This window comes from Macrobrachium nipponense, chromosome 21 (assembly GCF_015104395.2).
Source record: "Macrobrachium nipponense isolate FS-2020 chromosome 21, ASM1510439v2, whole genome shotgun sequence".
Lineage (NCBI taxonomy): Eukaryota > Metazoa > Arthropoda > Malacostraca > Decapoda > Palaemonidae > Macrobrachium > Macrobrachium nipponense.
The window spans coordinates 59,313,714-59,333,665 of NC_087212.1; the positions used below are offsets into that span (position 1 = coordinate 59,313,714).

The 19,952-nt window shown below is 39.9% G+C and overlaps 1 protein-coding gene across 2 annotated transcripts in view; it reads right to left on the reverse strand.

The window, feature by feature from the left end:
• The window catches only part of LOC135198062 (uncharacterized), a 117,006-nt gene that overhangs the window by 2,578 nt on the left and 94,476 nt on the right, over positions 1-19,952 (reverse strand). The window contains exons 3-4 of one of the 2 annotated variants that reach the window (XR_010310714.1): positions 204-819; positions 1-80 (exon numbers count right to left, since the gene is read on the reverse strand). The exon at positions 1-80 is cut by the window's left edge and continues 90 nt beyond it. Coding sequence is in view for 1 of the 2 variants with exons in the window: in XM_064225461.1 (XP_064081531.1) it covers positions 1-819 (819 nt within the window). In the remaining variant the exon portion in view is untranslated. Of the gene's footprint in view, positions 820-19,952 lie in introns of both variants that reach the window. The other variant, XM_064225461.1, reaches the window with a different exon arrangement.

Sequence of the window (19,952 nt, forward strand, 5' to 3'; positions counted from 1 at the left end):
CGCTCTGAAATGTGACACCGGCTTTCGTGAGCCGAAGTTTGGGAGGGCGGGCGTGCCAACGGGTATAGGAATCTGTGAGGCTGGAGAAGATATCTGGTTAGATCGGGTTCTGCCCTCGACTGCGGGTGAAATGGCATCAAGTAAGCTACTATGAGTGTTGATGTTTAAGCTCTTGGTGGATTCACTACGAAAACTACTATTACCTCTCGAGATCTGGAAGATTTCGTTCTCAGGCTCAAGTAGGATGATCTCGTAACACGTGCCAGCCATCCCCGGTTGTGTAAAAGGACGTATCTGTTGGATAAATGGATTAGGGGGGAGAGGGGGATTAAATTGACTCATGAGAAGGGGATCCACGTGGACCGAAGGCAGGAAGTACTCGGGCTCAAACACAGGATCTGGGAAAATGCTGAATCTTGGTCCACTGCTGACGCCTGGTTGGAAGTCACGTCCTATGACCGGTGCAGGTCCTCGGTTAGCAAAGGTGGACGTCCTCCCCTCAACTGCAGCGATTCCGGAAGCTCCATCGTCCAAGGTGTTGGTCAGGTCATCTTCTAGAACCGTGTAGTTTAGATGTTCGGTGTCTGCTGCAATCACCGCATCGTGGATCCTCTGGAACGTTTTCATGAACGTCTGTTTTGCATGGGCTACTTCTAGGGTGTCCCTCACTGGCTGCGGGGCAACGCTGAAGGGCACCGATGTGTTGACAAAAACCCTGGGTGACTTCTTCACTGGTGGGCTGAAGGCGCCTCCCGCCTCGTCGCCATCCGTTTGAATAGCGCTCCGTCCTGACACTGCCGCCGCGGCCACCAACGCCACCTGCGGAACGGAAGCAAAAACTCTGCTTTAATAAATTAATGAACGGTACTTGGTTTTGTGAGATAGAAAAATATGAGGTCATCTGTAAACACCCTGACGCTTGATATACTTCAGTTTCTGTATCATTGATTTGATTTGCCGTAACGCAACTTAATTTTTAGTAAAACACGTTTACTGAAGATAAGTAAGCATTATTTTTATTTACGGTTAACAATCAATTAAAATACATTCTTCAATTTTCCAATTGTAATTTGAGAGTTGCGAAACTCTCCCTCAGCAACTTGCAGTTTATTTATTTTTTTTCTTTTGATAGAGCAACTCAGTGTAGCTGATAATGGAAATGTTGCTACTTAATAAAGCTGTGCAGGTGTTTCAATTCTTTACGGCAAGCTTGCATACAAGTAGAAAAGTCAGAATGTTTTTCGCTGTCATTCTCAGGCCATAATTGGTTTGACCCAGCAGCTATAGTAGATTCACATTAATCGTGCATTTGATGTCTAGGTCAGTCCCTTACGACGCTCCTGACTGGCTGTTGATAAGCCAATCACATGGCTGGACACACTCAGTCTCTCTCGAGAGTTCACATGGTTAGGATCTATGTTCCACCTCTCCTGAGGGATACATCTTTCAAAAGTATCCCTCAGGAGAGATGGAACATACATCCTACCTATGTGAACTCTCGAGAGAGACTGAGAGTTTCCAGCCCTGTGATTGGCTTATCAACAGCCAGTCAGGAGTGTCGTAAGGGACTGGCCTAGACATCAAATGCACGATTGATGTGAATCTACTATAGTAAGTCGGAAGTTGCTGCCTTGAGTAGATGAACTGTTTGTAATTCGTTGCAAAAGTTTGAAAAATGTCTGTATTCTGAATTTCACCCAACTGTGATAACTCGTTTTCCCCGCATGCCGGAATCTTCGGCTAAATATAGAGCCTTCTTTCACCAACAAAAACTGAAAATAAATACGCTATATTTCATTAGAAATAATTGTTCTGTACTGTTTAACATGCACATTAAATAAAAAATAAATATCCTATCCTAAATTCCTGTATCTTTAGCACAACATGAAACACCTTTTTCAGACCTTTTTAGGCTCTTCCATTGACCTTTTCTACCCCCCTCCCCCAATAAGAACAGCAACAACAACAAAGTAGTTTGTAGGCTTACTCCCCGAGTAAGCGAAAATCTTTTTATCGATTACCTGGATGAAGACGACATGCCTCGGTCAGGAATTTGTACTAGAATACGTTTCCAACTGAAATAACCACATGATCAACTTGGAATCGCACTTTCATCGTCCCCACATACCTAATCTCTCTCTCTCTCTCTCTCTCTCCTCTCTCTCTCTCTCTCTCTCTCTCTCTCTCACTTTTTTCATTATTTTACCAATCGTTTGATAATATTCTTTAGCTTTATATCTTGATATCATGAATTTGCGGTGTTTAAAACAGTATACATATCAAAATTTTAAATGACGAAAATGGGCATTCATTGTTTAAAACACCTCAAATTCCATTATATATATATATATATATATATATATATATATATATATATATATTATATTGTGTATGTATAGAGACATGCACACAAACACACAGGCACAAGTATATATATATATATATATATCTATATATATATATATATATGTATGATGTGTATATATATATATTTTTCGTGTGTGTGTGTGTGTGTGTGTGTGTGTGTGTGTCTAGAGGGGGGAGAGAGAGAACGTGTAAGTTTTTACGGTGAGAATTCACTCCAGCAGGAGGTACTAAGAATAGTGATTTAGGTTTATGGGTCACGAGCTTAATTCTGGACATCCCAACTCGGACATATTGTGATCCCATTTTTTGTTAGTCGCATAGAAAGGTGACAGTCGGTTCAGCATTTTTTTTTTTTGGCCAATTTTAGTATTCATCGTGGAGCCCGTCACTGAATTCCATAATTAATGTTGGTGGAGAATGTACAGATGTTTTTAAATATGGAATATAAGTGATTGTTCTTGAAAGTTTTACCCTTCCAGTCAGTCTCCGCTTAGTAATGGGGTCGATTTGATTAGAGGGTCACTCCTTATGGAAGAAAACCTCGTTTGTACAGCAAAGCAAATAGAGGTCTCGTGCTCTAATTGCTATTCCATGCGGGATGCGGGTAAGACGCCTGAATGTGTGTGAGGGCCTTCGAACACGTGAACGTTTCCTTTCATATACGCAGGAGTGCCTACACCCATCTCCTCCCGTGGGTGTGCCGGCGACTAAGCCTCAGTGTCCAAGGAGTGACCTACAGACTCCAGGTCAGGTCGGAGATGGGGCCAAGGAGAGCCAGTTGACATCGGCCTATGAGTCCGATGCGCCCTTGTCATTTGGTGATAGAAACGGGCTTCGGTGCAGCTTCTTTGCCGGAGTTTCTTTGAATTCTATAGCCAGTCAAAACGTTGACACTGAGCTGACGTGAAATTCCTGAAAGATGTTACGCTTCATTACACATCACAAACTAAAAGTGCAAACAAAATGTTATCAATGATGTGCAACGAAGGGATTTGTTTGACTCGTGAGCAAAGAAATCCTGATATCCTGAGACTTTTTTTTAGAAAATACGTTCTGTCATTTGAATCCACTTCTGAGAGAGGAGGGGCTTGGTTCTATATTTATTAGAGAGAGAGAGAGAGAGAGAGAATGCTATTTACGAGAAAGGGGGCGGGGGGCATTCTACAGTTTTGTGATATCAGTGATATTAGATGAGGAATGAAAAAAATAAATGGATCGTATCGGTTATTTAGCCTCCCCCCCGTTACTTGGATACAAATGTAACAGCTGCCCGACATATGTTAAAATAGACCGAAACTTTTTCTTTTTCTTACTGCGAATATACGTACATACGTGGCCACTATCAACTGTGAACAGGAATAAAATATTTGTACGTCCTATTTAACTTGACTACGCTTGGAAGAATGTTTGATTGGAACTTTGCTCAGTTCTTGGCTGATGTTTCTGTTTCATTTAGAACAGTATAATTTCACCGTTTTATTCTCTTGTGTGTACAATGCCCCCACCCCCTATCTCGTAAATAGTACTCTCTCTCTCTCTCTCTCTCTCTCTCTCTCTCTCTCTCTCTCTCTCTCTCTCTCTCTCTCTCTCTCTCTCTCGTAAATATAGAACCAAGCCCCTCCTCTCTCCAGAAGTGGATTCAAATGACTGAACGCATTTTCTAGAAAAGGCTCAGGATATCTTTGCTCAAGAGTCAAACAAATCCCTTCGTTGCACATCACTAATGACATGTTTTTTTAACTTTTAGTTTGTGATGTGTAATTAAGCGTAACATCTTTCTGGAATTTCACGTCAGCTCAGTGTCAACGTTTTGACTGGGTATAGAATTCAATGAAACTCCGGCAATGAAGCTGCACCGAAGCCCGGTTGTAGTACCAAATTCTCCCTCTCTTTCGCCCTTTTGGCATCGTAGTTTGCTGGGTAGCGCCACGGTAGCGCGACCTTGGGTCAACCCATGATCAGTTCTCGAGCCGGATTGGGAGGGAGGGACAAATTGGCTCGTTCCTTGCAATCCGTTATGCCCTTGTTGACCCGAACTGTGAATCGGGTATGGTTCGTTGCTAGTTATAGTCGACCTTTTTGGGTCGTAGGTAGGGTGGAGACGTCGGTCTGTTCATTTCTCATTTTTCAGTGGAAATGTGTGTCTTCAAATTGTGAGCCCTCGCATTGGTGGCGAGAATTCCTTTATGAGATATTCTCTCTCTCTCTCTCTCTCTCTCTCTCTCTCTCTCTCTCTCTCTCTCATATAAATTGTGTGTATATATTAAATAATATTATAATATATATATATATATATATATAATATATATATATATATAAAGTTTTCCTAATAAGGCTGGTTTAGGGGAAGACAAAAAGGTCGTCATCGCCTTATTCATATGTCAACTATGCTATCAGAGTTGAACCTCGTGTATTGGGACCTATTAACAACACTAAATGGATAGAAATTGTACATATGCATATATATATATATATATATAATATATATATATATATATATATATATATATATACACACGAGTGTGTGTGTGTATTTTACCACAGAGAAAAATAGAACACAAGTTATAATTCCTGGCAGGATTCGTCTAGTTTTCTAAGAGAAATTTAGAAAAACTAGCACTTGATGGCAGAAATTGACATTATATATGGCAGGATTCGTCTAGTTTTCTAAGAGAAATTCAGAAAAACTAACACTTGATGGCAGAAATTGACATTACATATGGCAAGGTGGCAGTGAAAACGAACATGCACGATCAGTGAACCCAGTTTAATAAAGGGAAGTTTGCGTGAGAATGTGAATATCAGCCTATGGATGTATAAATTTCATCCACTTACTTCAAAATGACTGCGTCATATGAATAGATTTCTAGGAAGGAAGTTTGCCAGGCCTAGATAGCAAATTTGTGAGGTCACCTGCATGAAAAACAAGACTTGTTAAAGTAGCATATACCTCAGTCACGATTGAGGTGACACCTCACTTTTTCCTATGATGCGAATATTTTTTTAGCTGTTTGCACGACTCTGCCGTAACTTTAGTATACGCAATGTCAGTGACAACCTCTATGTATCAGTTGTCTTGCAGAAGTCTTAAAAGGAAACAGGAAGAAGCGAACAGGATTTACCTGGTTTTTTTTTTAAATAGCCTTATCACAAAAAGTGCATTTAATCATGCAACTGATATGAAAATACAGTAATTTGTGGATATTTCTTACATGGCGATGTTTATATTCTGTAATAGAGTAATAATATGATAATAGTAATACTGTAATTGGATATAACAGGCAAAACAACGTTTATTTAAGTCATCATTATTAACTTTTCTGTGGCACAACTGCATAGACGACGCGCATCACGTCTTCCGCCATTCATTGCTTTGTTCATTCGCTGCTTTTACGTTTTGCCTTCAATGAACCATTCGAACCTGTCTCATCGCCTTTGTTAAAAATCCGTGTTCTGTTTTCACTGGAAATATACGAATCTTTTTTGAGTCTGAGCCGATGGAACGTAAGAGAGGAGGAGGGCGTGGTCAGCTGCATGGTCAGTGGACCCATCACAGACGAGCCGAACAGGTGCTCTTTGGGCTACAACCTCCGGGTTTGATAAGATTTTTTATTTCCTATATCACACCGCACTTTGCGATGAACACTTTCTCATCTTGATTTCATTCTAAATGCTGACCCCTGCCTCTCGTTATCAGGCGCGAAAGGTTGCTTGGCTTCACGCTGAATTTAGTGACGGCCTGTAATTATGGTTCACTTTTTCGTTTGTCATGGATGGGGGCTAGGTTCGGTGCTGTGTTTCACTGACATCCTCGTATTTTTGAGCCCGAAAAATAAAAATCCGCGTTCCTCCATAATAAAGGTGAATATTCTGATAGAAATGTTTTTCTTTCATACAATTTGTTTTGGTGCTAATGTCAATCCTGTGAACTTGAGCTGGGCTTCAAATCAGGGGCGTTAGACTTTGCCTCAGGTTATCCTCACATGCTGTATGTGGAATCAGAATAACCAAGGCCGCTGCTTGAAACTTGGTCTTACCTTGTCGATGTGTGCAAATCTCTTTTTCGTAGACTGAATTGTAAATCTTGCTTTACAGGACGTGACTTGGAAGAGCTGGTTGCCACTTGTGCCGCAAGCGAGAGTACTAGTGTAACCCTAAGGTCCAGGAAGAGAAAAGATGCAGAGAAGAGGTAAGCAACAGGGTTTCGGTTTTCCTTTCTTTTTTCTCCGCGACTGTGTTCGCTTTCTGTTTGTCTCGTCTCATCTCGTCATCCACGGGCTGATTTTTCATAAGTTGAGAAGTAGTCGGAGAATGAATGGGAAAGCATCCCATTGTTTTGACAGTATTTTTTGTCTTTAACTTAGTCAGTGGATGGACAAAAAACAACCATGTCAGTTGAACTGGTTTTATCGCTGAAAAACTGCTTATATAACGCCGTCCCCTGTATTTTCTCTTCTTCCTAGCTTAAACCATATATATATATATATATATATATGTGTGTGTGTGTGTGTGTTTGTGTGTGTGTGTATGCATTCATATTTATATACATATATCAAGAATATCTAGTGAATGAGGTCGGCCCTGTTTAACATGATTTCGATATGTTTTGTGGTTTTTATTTGCATGTTTGGCATGTTTAAGGGGTTTCCTGAAGTAAAAAAAAAAAATAGATTTGATTCCCATGAAATTCCGTAGCTTTGGTTCTCTCTTCCTGACTGACTTAGACTTTTGTGTTCTTATTTGAGTGGCGTATATGTAGAATAGTTTTGGCACAGGGTGACTGGCATGGCGGTCGAAGATTGGTGTTCAAAGAGAGAAGGGTTGAAAGAAAGGAAAACACGAGCAACGAAACACAGGGTCTTTTGAAAACCTTGGTGACACGACCTAAGGTAGAAAGTGAAAGCAAGATAGACAATGACAGTCTGACATTGCAAAAAAAGATATTGAACTATAAAAAAGCTTACATGTCCAAGAAGAAAATATTGTCTGGCGATATTTCAGACGGGGACATGTGAGATAAGTAATCACTTCAAGACACATCTGAAAGAATCTAAATAACTTGTTCTTGAGAGGTAAAGGTGGCTCAGGGTCTTTATCATCAACAAACTGAATGAAAGATGAATAAGAGACAGGTCGGAATTTTATATTCGTGAGTGGTTATAAAGTTCAAAATTGTTTGTTATTTCAGTCGTAATGGAAAACCACTTGGTACTATGACATCCAGACTTCCCCATAGGATACTCTGTGAGAAACGTAGAGCACACCAACTGAAGAGGCTCAGGAAATGTGGTCGGTAGAGGACTTTCATTTTACGAACAAAGGTGCCCATTATTGTACGTGATTAATAGTTACTACAAACTAGGCAATGGTACTGTCTATATATTGCTTTGTTTCTCATAGAATTCTTGCTGCTGCTTTCTCGAAGAGAGCGGGTGACGACGTAGCTTAAATCGCGTTTGGTTACTGTGAAGGGAAAAGAAAGGAAAATGCAAAATATGACTTCTCGCTTTCGATGGGACTCCGAGGAAGCTGGAGACCCTCTTCACTTTTTTATGGAACTAATCGAGAACGGTCTCTGGGATTCTTCTGTACTCGTTAGTCTTGTAGTGCAAGCATAGTCGTAGGGGGTTCTTACAAACCTGTTTACGTGCATAAATGCTCTCATGTACCTTGAGAGAGAGAGAGAGGTTTGGTGTAGTATTTGGAGCGCATATTGTTCAGTATTGTTTCTGGAATATCTTCAGTTTTTGCTTGCACCTGAGGTTACGTTAGGTCAAACGCTGCCCCGTTTTGTAAAACTAATTTTTGTTTCTTCGAACGAAGGATTTCGAAAGCATGTGCTTGCTTCAATGCATTGCTCCATTTCAATAATTCCTGATGCAGACCGTGCTTTACTCTCCAGTATGGAAGTACTAGAATTTTCTGGACCATTATTTGGCTTCTCTCTCTCTCTCTCTCCTCTCTCTCTCTCTCTCTTCTCTGCGAATGTATTTGTGTTTACATACTTACATACACGCATACACACACATATATATATATATTCATAAATATTAAATATATACATTATATATTTATAAATACTATATATATTGTGCTATTTAGGTATATGCGCAATTGATTTTAAGCACATTATTATAGATTACAATAATTTTCTAAGAAAGTTCGGCTTTAGATCTACAATAGCAATTATAGGTACTTTCCGTGTGTAAGAAATTCAATATACTGTTAACTTTATTGTCTGATAATAGAGCAAAGGATTGAAGACGAGTAAGTACATTTTCGACGAATGTTTATTCATTTTTTGTTCAGTTCCTTTGAACAAGGTTCTCTTATGAACACTTAATAATGTCATGTTTTTAGTTTTTAGTGTTACCATACACAAACACCACAGGCGGGTGGACAGATGAAAAAAAAAAAAACTAGTATAGTTACGAAATATATATACGGGTCGTGCGTGGGCGTACTCTCTCTGCTAGTGTACCGAACACCTGAGATTTGGAAAGAAGAGAAATTCTGACTTTAGGAAATGATAGTCCAGCTGGTATGAAAAAAAAAAAAAGGGTTCATTCTGAGTCAGGATCAGAGATGTCAAGCGGGAAAGGGCGCAGTTTCTCTTTGTCCTTGTCACTGCATTTCGCAACTTTTGTTGGGGTGATTTTTTCAGCTGCATTCGCACAGCGATGGTCTATTAACGTGGAAGGCTTTTAATCGTTTACATGAAAATAATGACGCCGCTCTCTCTCTCTCTCTCTCTCTCTCTCTCTCTCTCTCTCTCTCTCTCTCTCTCTCTCTCCTCTCTCTGCAATAAAGTTTTACTAGGAAGTCGAAGAGCTACTATTTAAGGAGAGCGTATTTTTGAGTCTTTATCTTCGAGTGATTCCTTAACTGTTAGCACGATGTGCAAAGAACCACAGGCGAGGGATTTCCTCTTTTCTCCTCGCCTAGTTGAGCAGTGAATCGGTGAAACCTACCAAATGATGTCCCATGATGTCCACGAACATCATCCTGGTCATTTTGTTCCGGCAGAATATGGAAGGAGATATCAATTAAAAGCTTAGCTAACACCCTTACTTACGTAAGAAATAATATAAAAGATGAAGAACTTCATTTTAGGTGTGATTACCTCCTTCAGAAACTACTGAGGTGAGGTCAGTACTTGGATCGGTGATCGGAAGTGAAAGCCAGCACTTTCATTTCACTTCTGGATGTGCGGGGATATTGCGTTGGGCAAGCCTAGGATTAATCTGTGCAGGACCTTGGAGGTGCAATTTGGCCTTGGCAGGACCCAGGTCTTGATCCTGTGTTACTCTATTAACCCTGGGGCAAGCAATCTTGTCTTGGAAAACGACGAGGTCCGAAAAGCAGTCGAAATTTATCTGCTAAAGACAGGGACCTCCCACGCTCATGTTCTCGTTCCTTGAGCATCTTGTTCCGTCCTTATTGGTATGAGTTATGTTAATGCCGTCATGACGACTCTCCTCCCGGTCTATGCTGTAGTAGGCAAGGTCCAAGCTGATGTCTCTTTTAGGGGCGAACGGAGAGGAAAATGATTCTTTCATTCAAGATTTTTGTAACGTGTCTTAGTTTTTCGTCTTTTTATGCGATAGTTTTTTTTTCGTGAGAATAATTTCTTTGGGCGTATTTTGACTAAATGCCAGTCTTCAAATTTATGGTAGGAAATAGAAAAAGGAAAGGACGAGGCAGAATAGCCCATTTGTTCATTTATGAAGAGAGAATATCCCAGTGAAAACTGATTCTTATCACCTGAATGGAGCGTGGGATTTTCTAGGAGTAAGCTGGCTAGCATTTTTCGTAAATTAGTCAGTTGATTAAAAAAAACCCTTGAATAACACTTACTGTTTTATATGAAGAGTACCTGTTGATTTTCTATTAAAGAAAAAGTTTTCATGTAAGAAATGCTTATCGTCGACTGTGGTAACTTCATACAATTTGTGATAACTTGTGATATTGTTATTTCTGTTATCTTTTTGTCCAAGACGATATATAACATTGCATGTCTCAATATAAACGCCTCGAATTCATAGGGTTGACGATGGCCCAGATTGAACTCTATTGCAATGTTCCCCCCGAGAGCGAGAGTGAACTTATTCAAAATGACCTAAGGTGAATGGCGATTCGATTATGACTCCCATAAACCCCCATAAACCAAATTCGTGCCATGCTCTGAGGTGGATGGGCGTGGCTGTTTTTAACAGCGAGGTATCTCGCATACTTGCAAGATGAATAGCCTCCTCCTCACCACATCGCGGAACGAGGTTAGGTCAGGCGAAAATAAACTGCTTAAACGTACGTGATTGGGTGAGACAAGGTCGCTTAGGTTATATTCCTAATGGGGTCTTCATGTTCTTCGATTTTGTACTCGCGCAGAGGGCGAAGGGCAAAGTTAATCCCTGTGCTTGGCTGGAGAGTGAGAGCGTGGGTGGGCGGGTTCACTTCAGACATAACAAAAAAACCCCGTCCATGAAAAATGTTGTTCGTTTATTTTAGCGGTAGGAGAACGGCGTATTATGTTGTGCATTTTGTACTTTCCAAGATACTTGTCGACAGAACTATCTGTTATTTTCAAAATTAGTTTTTTGTTACTTTTCTTGAGAGCCTTCCTTTCCTTTCTCCACATTTGTTAAAAAACGAATTGGGAATTTCTTGAAAAATAGCATATATGACGTAAGCAACAAAACGATGCGAGGTGACTGTCACGAGGAAGGTCTTCACGGAGTCACTAAATAAGGAGCGCACGACCCGCTGACACCTCACGAAAATGGCTGTTTGCTGAGTGTTGGATAGTTGCTTGTTTTACACAGGCGAATTCCCATCCAACATGTTAATAACTAAGCACGGATGTCGTGGATGTGTTCGTGTCTGAAAAAGGGGCTTACGAACTTCTTTGGATGTGTTCGCATCTGAAAAAGGGCTTATGAACTTCTTTGGATGTGTTCACGTCTGAAAAAGGGCTTGCGAACTTCTTTGGATGTGTTCGCGTCTGAAAAAGGGTTTACAACTTCTTTGGATGTGTTCGCGTCTGAAAAAGGGCTTGCGAACTTCTTTGGATGTGTTCGCATCTGAAAAAGGGCTTATGAACTTCTTTGGATGTGTTCGCGTCTGAAAAAGGGCTTACGAACTTCTTTGGATGTGTTCGCATCTGAAAAAGGGCTTACGAACTTCTTTGGATGTGTTCGCATCTGAAAAAGAGCTTACGAATTCTTTGGATGTGTTTCGCATCTGAAAAAGGGGCTTACAACTTTCTTTGGATTGTGTTTCGCATCTGAAAAAGAGCGTTAAGAACTTCTTTTGGAATGTGTTCGCATCTGAAAAAGGGCTTACGAACTTCTTTGGATGTGTTCGCATCTGAAAAAGAGCTTACGAACTTCTTTGGATGTGTTCGCATCTGAAAAAGAGCTTACGAACTTCTTTGGATGTGTTCGCATCTGAAAAAGGGCTTACGAACTTCTTTGGATGTGTTTGCGTCTGAAAAAGGGCTTGCAAACTTCTTTGATGGGCGTTCGCGTCTGAAAAAGGGCTACTACTTCTTTGGATGTGTTTGCGTCTGAAAAAGGGCTTGCAAACTTCTTTGGATGTGTTCGCATCTGAAAAAGGGCTTATGAACTTCTTTGGATGTGTTCGCGTCTGAAAAAGGGCTTACGAACTTCTTTGGATGTGTTCGCGTCTGAAAAAGGGGCTTACGAACTTCTTTGGATGTGTTCACATTTGAAAAAGGGCTTACGAACTTCTTTGGATGTGTTTGCGTCTGAAAAAGGGCTTGCGAACTTCTTTGGATGTGTTCGCATCTGAAAAAGGGCTTACAAACTTCTTTGGATTGTATCGCGTCTGAAATAGGGCTTGCGAACTTCTTTGGATGTGTTCGTGTCTGAAAAAGGGCTTGCAAACTTCTTTGGATGTGTTCGTGTCTGAAAAAGAGTTTACGAACTCCTTTGGATGTGTTCGCGTCTGAAAACGGGCTTCCACTTCTCAGAAGACAGCTATCTGCATTTGTCTGAAAGGAGGGAAATGCTTGCCTTCGGTCACTGAGCTTCAGATTTTGCAGAGCAAGTCTGTATGCCAGGTTTTCAAATATGAATGCTTACCATGGACAGAATGTTAATTTTAAAAAAACTTATTCCGAGTTCACTGTAGGAAAAGTCTTAATATATAGAAAAACACTTAACAGTTTAAGTTAGTGGAAAGTCAAGCGTTCTTTTAGACCCATCCGTGGTGATGGGTGAACTTTAAGGACATTCAGCACAGTCACTTGGATTTGCCATTTAGAAGTGTGAACAGCAGCAGCGGAGAGAGAGAGAGAGAGAGAGAGAGAGAGAGAGAGAGAGAGAGAGAGAGAGAGTGCTAATATTGACTCCCTTAATTTGTTCGGTTTCGCAGTGGCTCGGGCAGAAAACTTTTCAACTCCGCTGCAATCGTTAATGTCTTATATAGTACGTCAAACAGTTATTTTAATTTGACAGATTGAAATTTTTCTAATTAATCGAAACGTTTCTGGGAAATCCTCCTTTTTTAATCTAGCGATTCCTTGTGATGGTTTTCCTATAAATTGTATGTACGAATGTATGTACGATATATATGTATGTACTTAGGTATGTATATATGTATGTACTTAGGTATGTATATATGCATGTATGTCTGTATGTATGTATGTATGTATGTATTATTATTACAAGGGTGGCAGGCAGCTAAGTTCAGTTACTTGTCGGCGAACTCTAAGATAGTGGCTCGTCATACTTGGGGGGTGGGTTTTAGTTTTTGCTTATGCCTTACCCGTATAGCTTGTTTGATCAAGCTAGCTCAGATTTTACCTTCAGTCTTAGGGCACTAATATCGGGGTCAAGTGTCAGGTTTACCATGGTGTGTTACAGAAGAAGCAAAAATGAGGACTTACATGCTCATAGATATATATTAAACACTGTCATATCTGACTATCATTTTCCTGTTGATTCGCTTATTATATATATATATGATATATATATATATATATATATATATATTATATATATATATATATATGCAGTTGCCAGTTCATTATCTCTTTAGACAGGATGAGGGTTGAATGAATGATTAGAGAACTTAATGCACAACTGCTGTTTGGGAAATGACACACACACACGTATATATACTGTATGCATATATATACATATATATGTATATATATAAATATACATATATATGTATATATATGCATATACATATATATGTGTGTCATTTCCCAAAGAGCAGTTGTGCATTAAGTTCTCTAATCATTCATTCGACCTTCATCCTGTCTAAAGAGATAACGAACTGGCAACTGCCTTCTGGACTGCCAGATAGGAACACCCTGGAAGGGTTCCGCTTGATCCGTAATTTAAATAAATTTCACCTTTTACGCAGAAGCATTTCATTCCGGGTTTCTCTGCGGACTTTCCCGGCGATCGCAAGTACTGTCCTTGAAAGCGCCTTCACGGTCGGGTTCTCTTTGAAAGTTTTTGCCTTCGATAATTGCACGAGTTTCATTTCATGGTGAAAAACAAAAGGATTTTGTCCACATTGTTCTTGATAAAAAGAGAGCGGCAGAGATAATATACCGGTGGTGATGGATTAAACCAATGGAGCTAAGCTGATCCCAGTTCAGCACTTGTGAATATATTTGAAGACTTATTCCTAAGAACCTACCAGTGTGCACAAAAGTAGAGCAAACTATAGAGCGAACTATGTAGGGCAGTCAGAAAATAGAGTCTGTCGATCCAGTCAGTGTAGTATCACAGGTCCTCTGCCTCATTCGCGTTGTCATTCACAGATGTAGACATAATTAAAACTGCTATCAAAGTCTCTTCATCAATTTTTCCTCCACAAATAGCAGGAAGGGGAGTCGTTCCCTGGAATATAATTCACTTTTAGAGAAAGAAATCCGGTCAAAATAAACCATTTGTCGAGATAGAAATCTGGTCAACACAGTTAATTCCCCGTAGATGGTGTAGTGCTGTTGGTGCACTTCTTGCGGTGCACTGTAGGCATTACTTAAGGTTCTTTACAGCGTGTTTTGGTCCCTAGCTACAACCCCTTTCGTTCCTGTTACTGTACCGCCTTTCGTATTTGCCTTTTTCATCTTACTTTTCACCCTCTCCGAACACTTGATTCCTAGTCCAACTGCGAGGTTTTCCTCCTGTTACACCTTTCAAACCTTTCACTGTCAAATTCCATTTCAGCGCTGATTGACTTCATAGGTCCCAGTGCTTGGCCTTTGGCCTTAATTCCATATTCAACATAGTTAATTTGTAGAGAAAAATTCAGTGAACACAAACTAATTTTGCGATTTCTAGAAGATCGCGATGGAGGAAGGAATGAGAAATGTGTAAGTGATGTGATCAAAATGTTTCAAATGTTTTGTTTCAGATTAACATAGCATTATAAATGACAATAAATACTACAATATTCAGTTCTTTCTCATTATCCGTCTTGTTAGTATCGGTGAATGTAGAAGCAGTAGTAGTGACAGTGAAATTCCTTATAGGACACAAGGCCACTGTATATTACCATGCATTATCTGTTCGCGCTCTAGGAGTGGTCAGTGTCTGTTAGCATTCCATTTCTTCCGAGCTCCGAGTGAGAAGGGCATGTGCCACATTCCCCTTCACCTTTTTATCTCTTTTCTTCGGCAGAATTTTTTATTTTAGTTTTTAAGAAATAGTTTACTGGAATTTTTTTCTCATTTAGACACGTTTGCACACAGTGAGAGCGGAATTAATTGATCACTGTAGGTTAGGATTATAGTGAAAGGACACACACACACACTTTCACTTCTATATATATATATTTCCTCAGAGAGGAAGATAAAATATAGAAGAGTCTTTTTTTCAACAAGCGTAAAACTGGAAGTCGTACAATGATTTGCAGAAATCAGAAGATACTGTTTCACAAAAATGGTAAAGGTCAAGATTAGCCTAATCATAGGATCAGTTTTTGTGCTGATAACAGCCACAGAGAAATATTACACTTTCACTTATTTACGCAAGGAATGCGCCATTCGAAATCTTTTCATTGTCAGTGTTGTCAACGCCCAAATGTTTGACTCTACGCTTATGTTGGTAATTCAGCATAACTGGCATTACGTTACCTTACACTTTGGAGCCACTTCCGGCTGTTTTAAGAATTTTTCCATCAAGGATAATTGGATGAAATATGTAACCTCTCTCTCTCTCTCTCTCTCTCTCTCTCTCTCTCTCTCTCTCTCTCTCTCTCTCACTAAAGTTTACATTGCGCAGTGTGCTTTAGAATTCTCGATCTGAACTGATTTCTCAGTTCCTTTCCATTCATGCATGGAAATATGGTAATGTTATGCGCACAGTTCATATTCACTGTTGCCAGTACTGTTACTAATGATAATAATGAGACATTCCTTTAAGCCTTTGAAGAAAATTACAAACACACTTATGTACGTATATATGTAACGCTTAAAATTTTTATCAAGGGTAATACATCACTATGCAGTCACAATTGAGAATCGTAACTAATCCACTTCCGACTTAAGACACTCTGCCACCGATTTCTGAAGACAATCTGACACCGGTTTTTTAAGACAAACTGACACCGATTTCCTAAGACATTCTGACACCGATTTCCGAAGACAATCTGACACTGATTTCCGGAGACAATCTGACACCGATTTCCGAGGACAATTTGACACCAATTTCTGAAGACAATCCGACACCGATTTCCGAAGACAATCTGCCACCGATTTCCGAAGACAATCTGCCACCGATTTCCGAAGTCAATCTGACACCGATTTCTGAAGACACTCTGACACCGATTTCCGAAGACAATCCGACACCGATTTCCGAAGACAATCTAATCTGTCACCGATTTCTGAAGACAATCTGACATCGATTTCCGAAGTCAATCTGACACCGATTTCCAAAGACAATCCGACACCGATTTCCGAAGACAATCCGACACCGATTTCCGAAGACAATCTGACACCGATTTCCGGTCGTTTTCTCTGACCCGTTCTCGAAAACATTACGGTTTTGCCACCGAGTTTAGCATTGTGATTGTATAATAAATTTTGTTCTTTATTCTATTGATTTTGCAATCGTAGTAAACATTATAAACAGAAGAGGTATTATGGAGAGAGAGAAGGGGGTGGGGTGAAATGTGTAGGTGTGTAGTACAGCAGTTTAGTTAAGAAAGAAGGTCGATGTATGAATGTACTCTTAAGTATCATGTTGGAATACAATTTGTTAGGTTGATAAAAGGTATCTGAAGTGGTTAATCTGGTTTTCTTTTTACTTTTTTTTTTTCATCGAACGTGTCACTGATATTTTAATAGCTCGTCTCGTATATAAATCTGGTAACGTCCATAGTCTTGATTACATGACTACACCAAATCGCTTACCGAGTGATTAAACCAACCTATTACACCCAAACACACGCACAAGCGTACTTTTCGGAGAATAATGAAATTATATATGTATATATTCAAACAATTATAATTTTGATGTTTTTTATTAGTTGCGTCTTGTGTGTGGCCCGTGGTAATCTGCTGCATTTAGTTGGGCATAAGTAACATTTTTTTCTAAAAAAAGGATCATATCAATTATCTCATTTCTCTCAGTCGTTGCTCACACCATCGTTAATACTGCAAAGATACACAAATTCCTTCTTTATTCCATTACAACCAATTATTCTACTTCAAGGGCTTAGGATGGATAATGTCCCATGTTCCTGTCGACTGCTCTCTCCCGCCCTCACTTCCAAGGTGAATTTAGGGTCGAGATAGGCTAGCAAGCAGACTTTCTATTGCTTGCAGCGTACTCGTGTGGGCAATTACATTCCTAGGGGACCAGTAGGTTAAGCCCCTGAATTATCCACGTAATGTCCAAGGCCGAGAAAGGTCAAATGATTTCGTGTGAGATTCGGGCGTCTTTTGTCTGCTGAATTAAAAAAAATAAAAACCTGTACTTGGCTTTGCTTTCAGTTAGTTTGAAAGTATGTTACAGTGTTTATTGTGTCATCATTGAGTCTCCTATAATAATGCAATGAGTGGTTATCGTTATTATGGTTATAGTGATGGGGGTCATGATCATAATGGTGCTGCTAATAAAGATATTTGTCATTTTAGGTTTGCCGCTGAACTGAAGTTTTTGAAGGTTGGTGTACCTGTTTTCGGGTACGTTTCTGGAGCTACGGAATACTGAAGAGAGACGACGTATTATTATTTTTAATTTGAATTTCGCTGCCTTTTCATTATGATAGAGATCTCTCGTTTGGGGAATGTTCAGATAGCGTTGGGCCCATCTCACTGGCTTACTATTTATCTCGAGCCCTTGACAACCTATAAACTTTTTAAACCCAATTTGATTTTTTTCTTTCTGTTAAGTTTCACACATATAAAATCACCAATTCTCGAGCCCACTATCGCCTGTTGATTTAGCATTCGATGTATCCTTTCTGCCATTAAGAAGGAATCGGTTGATGTAGCATTTCACATTAACCTTTGGCAGCAACAGGGGACTGCTGAGTAGCGTCATCCCTTTCGCCTCAGAGCCAAATTCATGAACTCTATTAATCGTGGCTTGTCATGCTTCTCACGCAAGGCCTTACCTCATTTGCCACAGGGGTATATTGTCATTGGTCCTCTCCCTCACGGTTGCACAGTGTAAGGCCATTTGATGACCTAAATCAGATCCGTGGATGGAATAATAAGATTCATTTGTTTATTTGTGACCAATCTGTGAAATAATCTTCCTTATCTTGTGGCTGAATCGTCGAAACTTTCAGAGTTCCAATTTGGTTCTAATGCTTTTCACTGAGCAGGCTGACACAAATTCCGCTTCATAGTTCGTAATACCTTATTTATTTGACTTTGTTATGTGCTATTCATCTTTTTTGTTTTCTATCATTTCTCTTGCGTCGTTTGTTCTTTGCCTCTTAATTTCTTCTTGTCTATGGGGTTGCTTTTGAACATCTGACATTCTGCTCTTCCAGAATGTTATGTTATCATCATAATGCAATATAAATTAGAAAAGAGCGCCCCTCCCTTTCTTTCTGCAATGAATTTATCTCTCAGTATATAACTAGAAGGTCCTGGCGTCGTGGCCACACCTCTCCGTTTGACCCCTACAACTTTATTATGGTCTGATCTTTTGTCGGTCTTAGAAAGGAATCTTGGCCAACAGAATTACTTGTCGGTCGGATCCGTTATATATCACACGTTTAAGGGACGGGTTTATTTAGTCTTTTATTCTTATATATATTTTTGACGTCCGGGGATTGTAGTTGTTCATGGAAATTTCCGGGTTTTTCTACCAAATACTGTTTTGTAACAGGAAAAAAATATTTTATTTTTTGAAGGTAGTGGCATCATTTAGACTTTTTATTTTCTGTAAAAGAAACCTATTGAGATGGCTATTTGTCTGTCCGTGCGCACATTTTTTACCCGCCCTCAGACCTTGAAAATTACTGACGCTAGAGGGCTGCAAATTGGTATGTTGATCATCGAGCCTCCAGTCATCAAACCTGCCATATTGCATCCCACTAGCCTCAGTAGTTTTTATTTTATTTAAAGTTAAAATTAGGCTTGATCGTGCGTCTAGCAACGCTATACGACAGGCACCACTCGGCAGCGGCTCGTTCAGCATTAGGCGCTGTGCAGAAATCTCGATTGCTCCGGAAAAACATCGGTGCATGTTTTACTTGATATCGGTTGTATCTCAGAGAGAAGCTGAGGCGTGTCACGTGATCCGCTCCATCGCGACAGCTGAACTGATCACGGTAAGGTAATCCTGGACACACTGAACAAACTATTTCTCCCGTGCTCTTGCAACTATGCTTTGCAGTTGCTAAGGGCGTTTCAGGTCGCATGAACACGCACATCTTACTGTACTTTATGTATTATGCTAAAGCATTCCTACACCTATTTGTGTATACAGGCAAATACGAACCTGCTTACACTGCATTATCTTGCTGAATGCAGCGAGAATGCGAAAAATCTTATAAAGAAGAACAGGATTTGATTAAAGTGGGCTCACCGATTACTTGTTGCTCTAGAATATGCCAGATATTTTGTAGTGTTAGTCTTTTCATCTCTCTCTCTCTCTCTCTCTCTCTTTCTGTTTGGTAGCTATGCCTCTGATCACCGGAATATTTCTGTTCCTCGCTTTGTTGTTCTGGTAGAAATATTCTCCCTCTCTCTCTCTGTTTCTGTTTTGTAGCTATGCCTATGCCTCTGATAGTCAAAATATTTTTATGTACCTCGCCTTGTCGTTCTGATAGAAATACTCTCTCTCTCTCTCTCTCTGCAATACTGTGCATGGAGGTACATTTTTAAAGCTAATTTGGTGAATGTTGAAAAGTAATGTCGCCTTTTTTATTTGTCGCCTTTTCCCAATTACTGTACAATAGTACGTACTCAAGTTTTGAATGTATCCTTTGTCGAGATTCAATCATATTGGACAGATGAGCAAGAGGAAGAAAAGAGCAACTTTCGCAGTGATTCTCCCTCACTGGTCGACGGGTTTTTTATTTGTTTATTTTTGCCAGTTGATTTCAACATCCAAGCACGCTGCAGTGTTGAGGGCAGCATT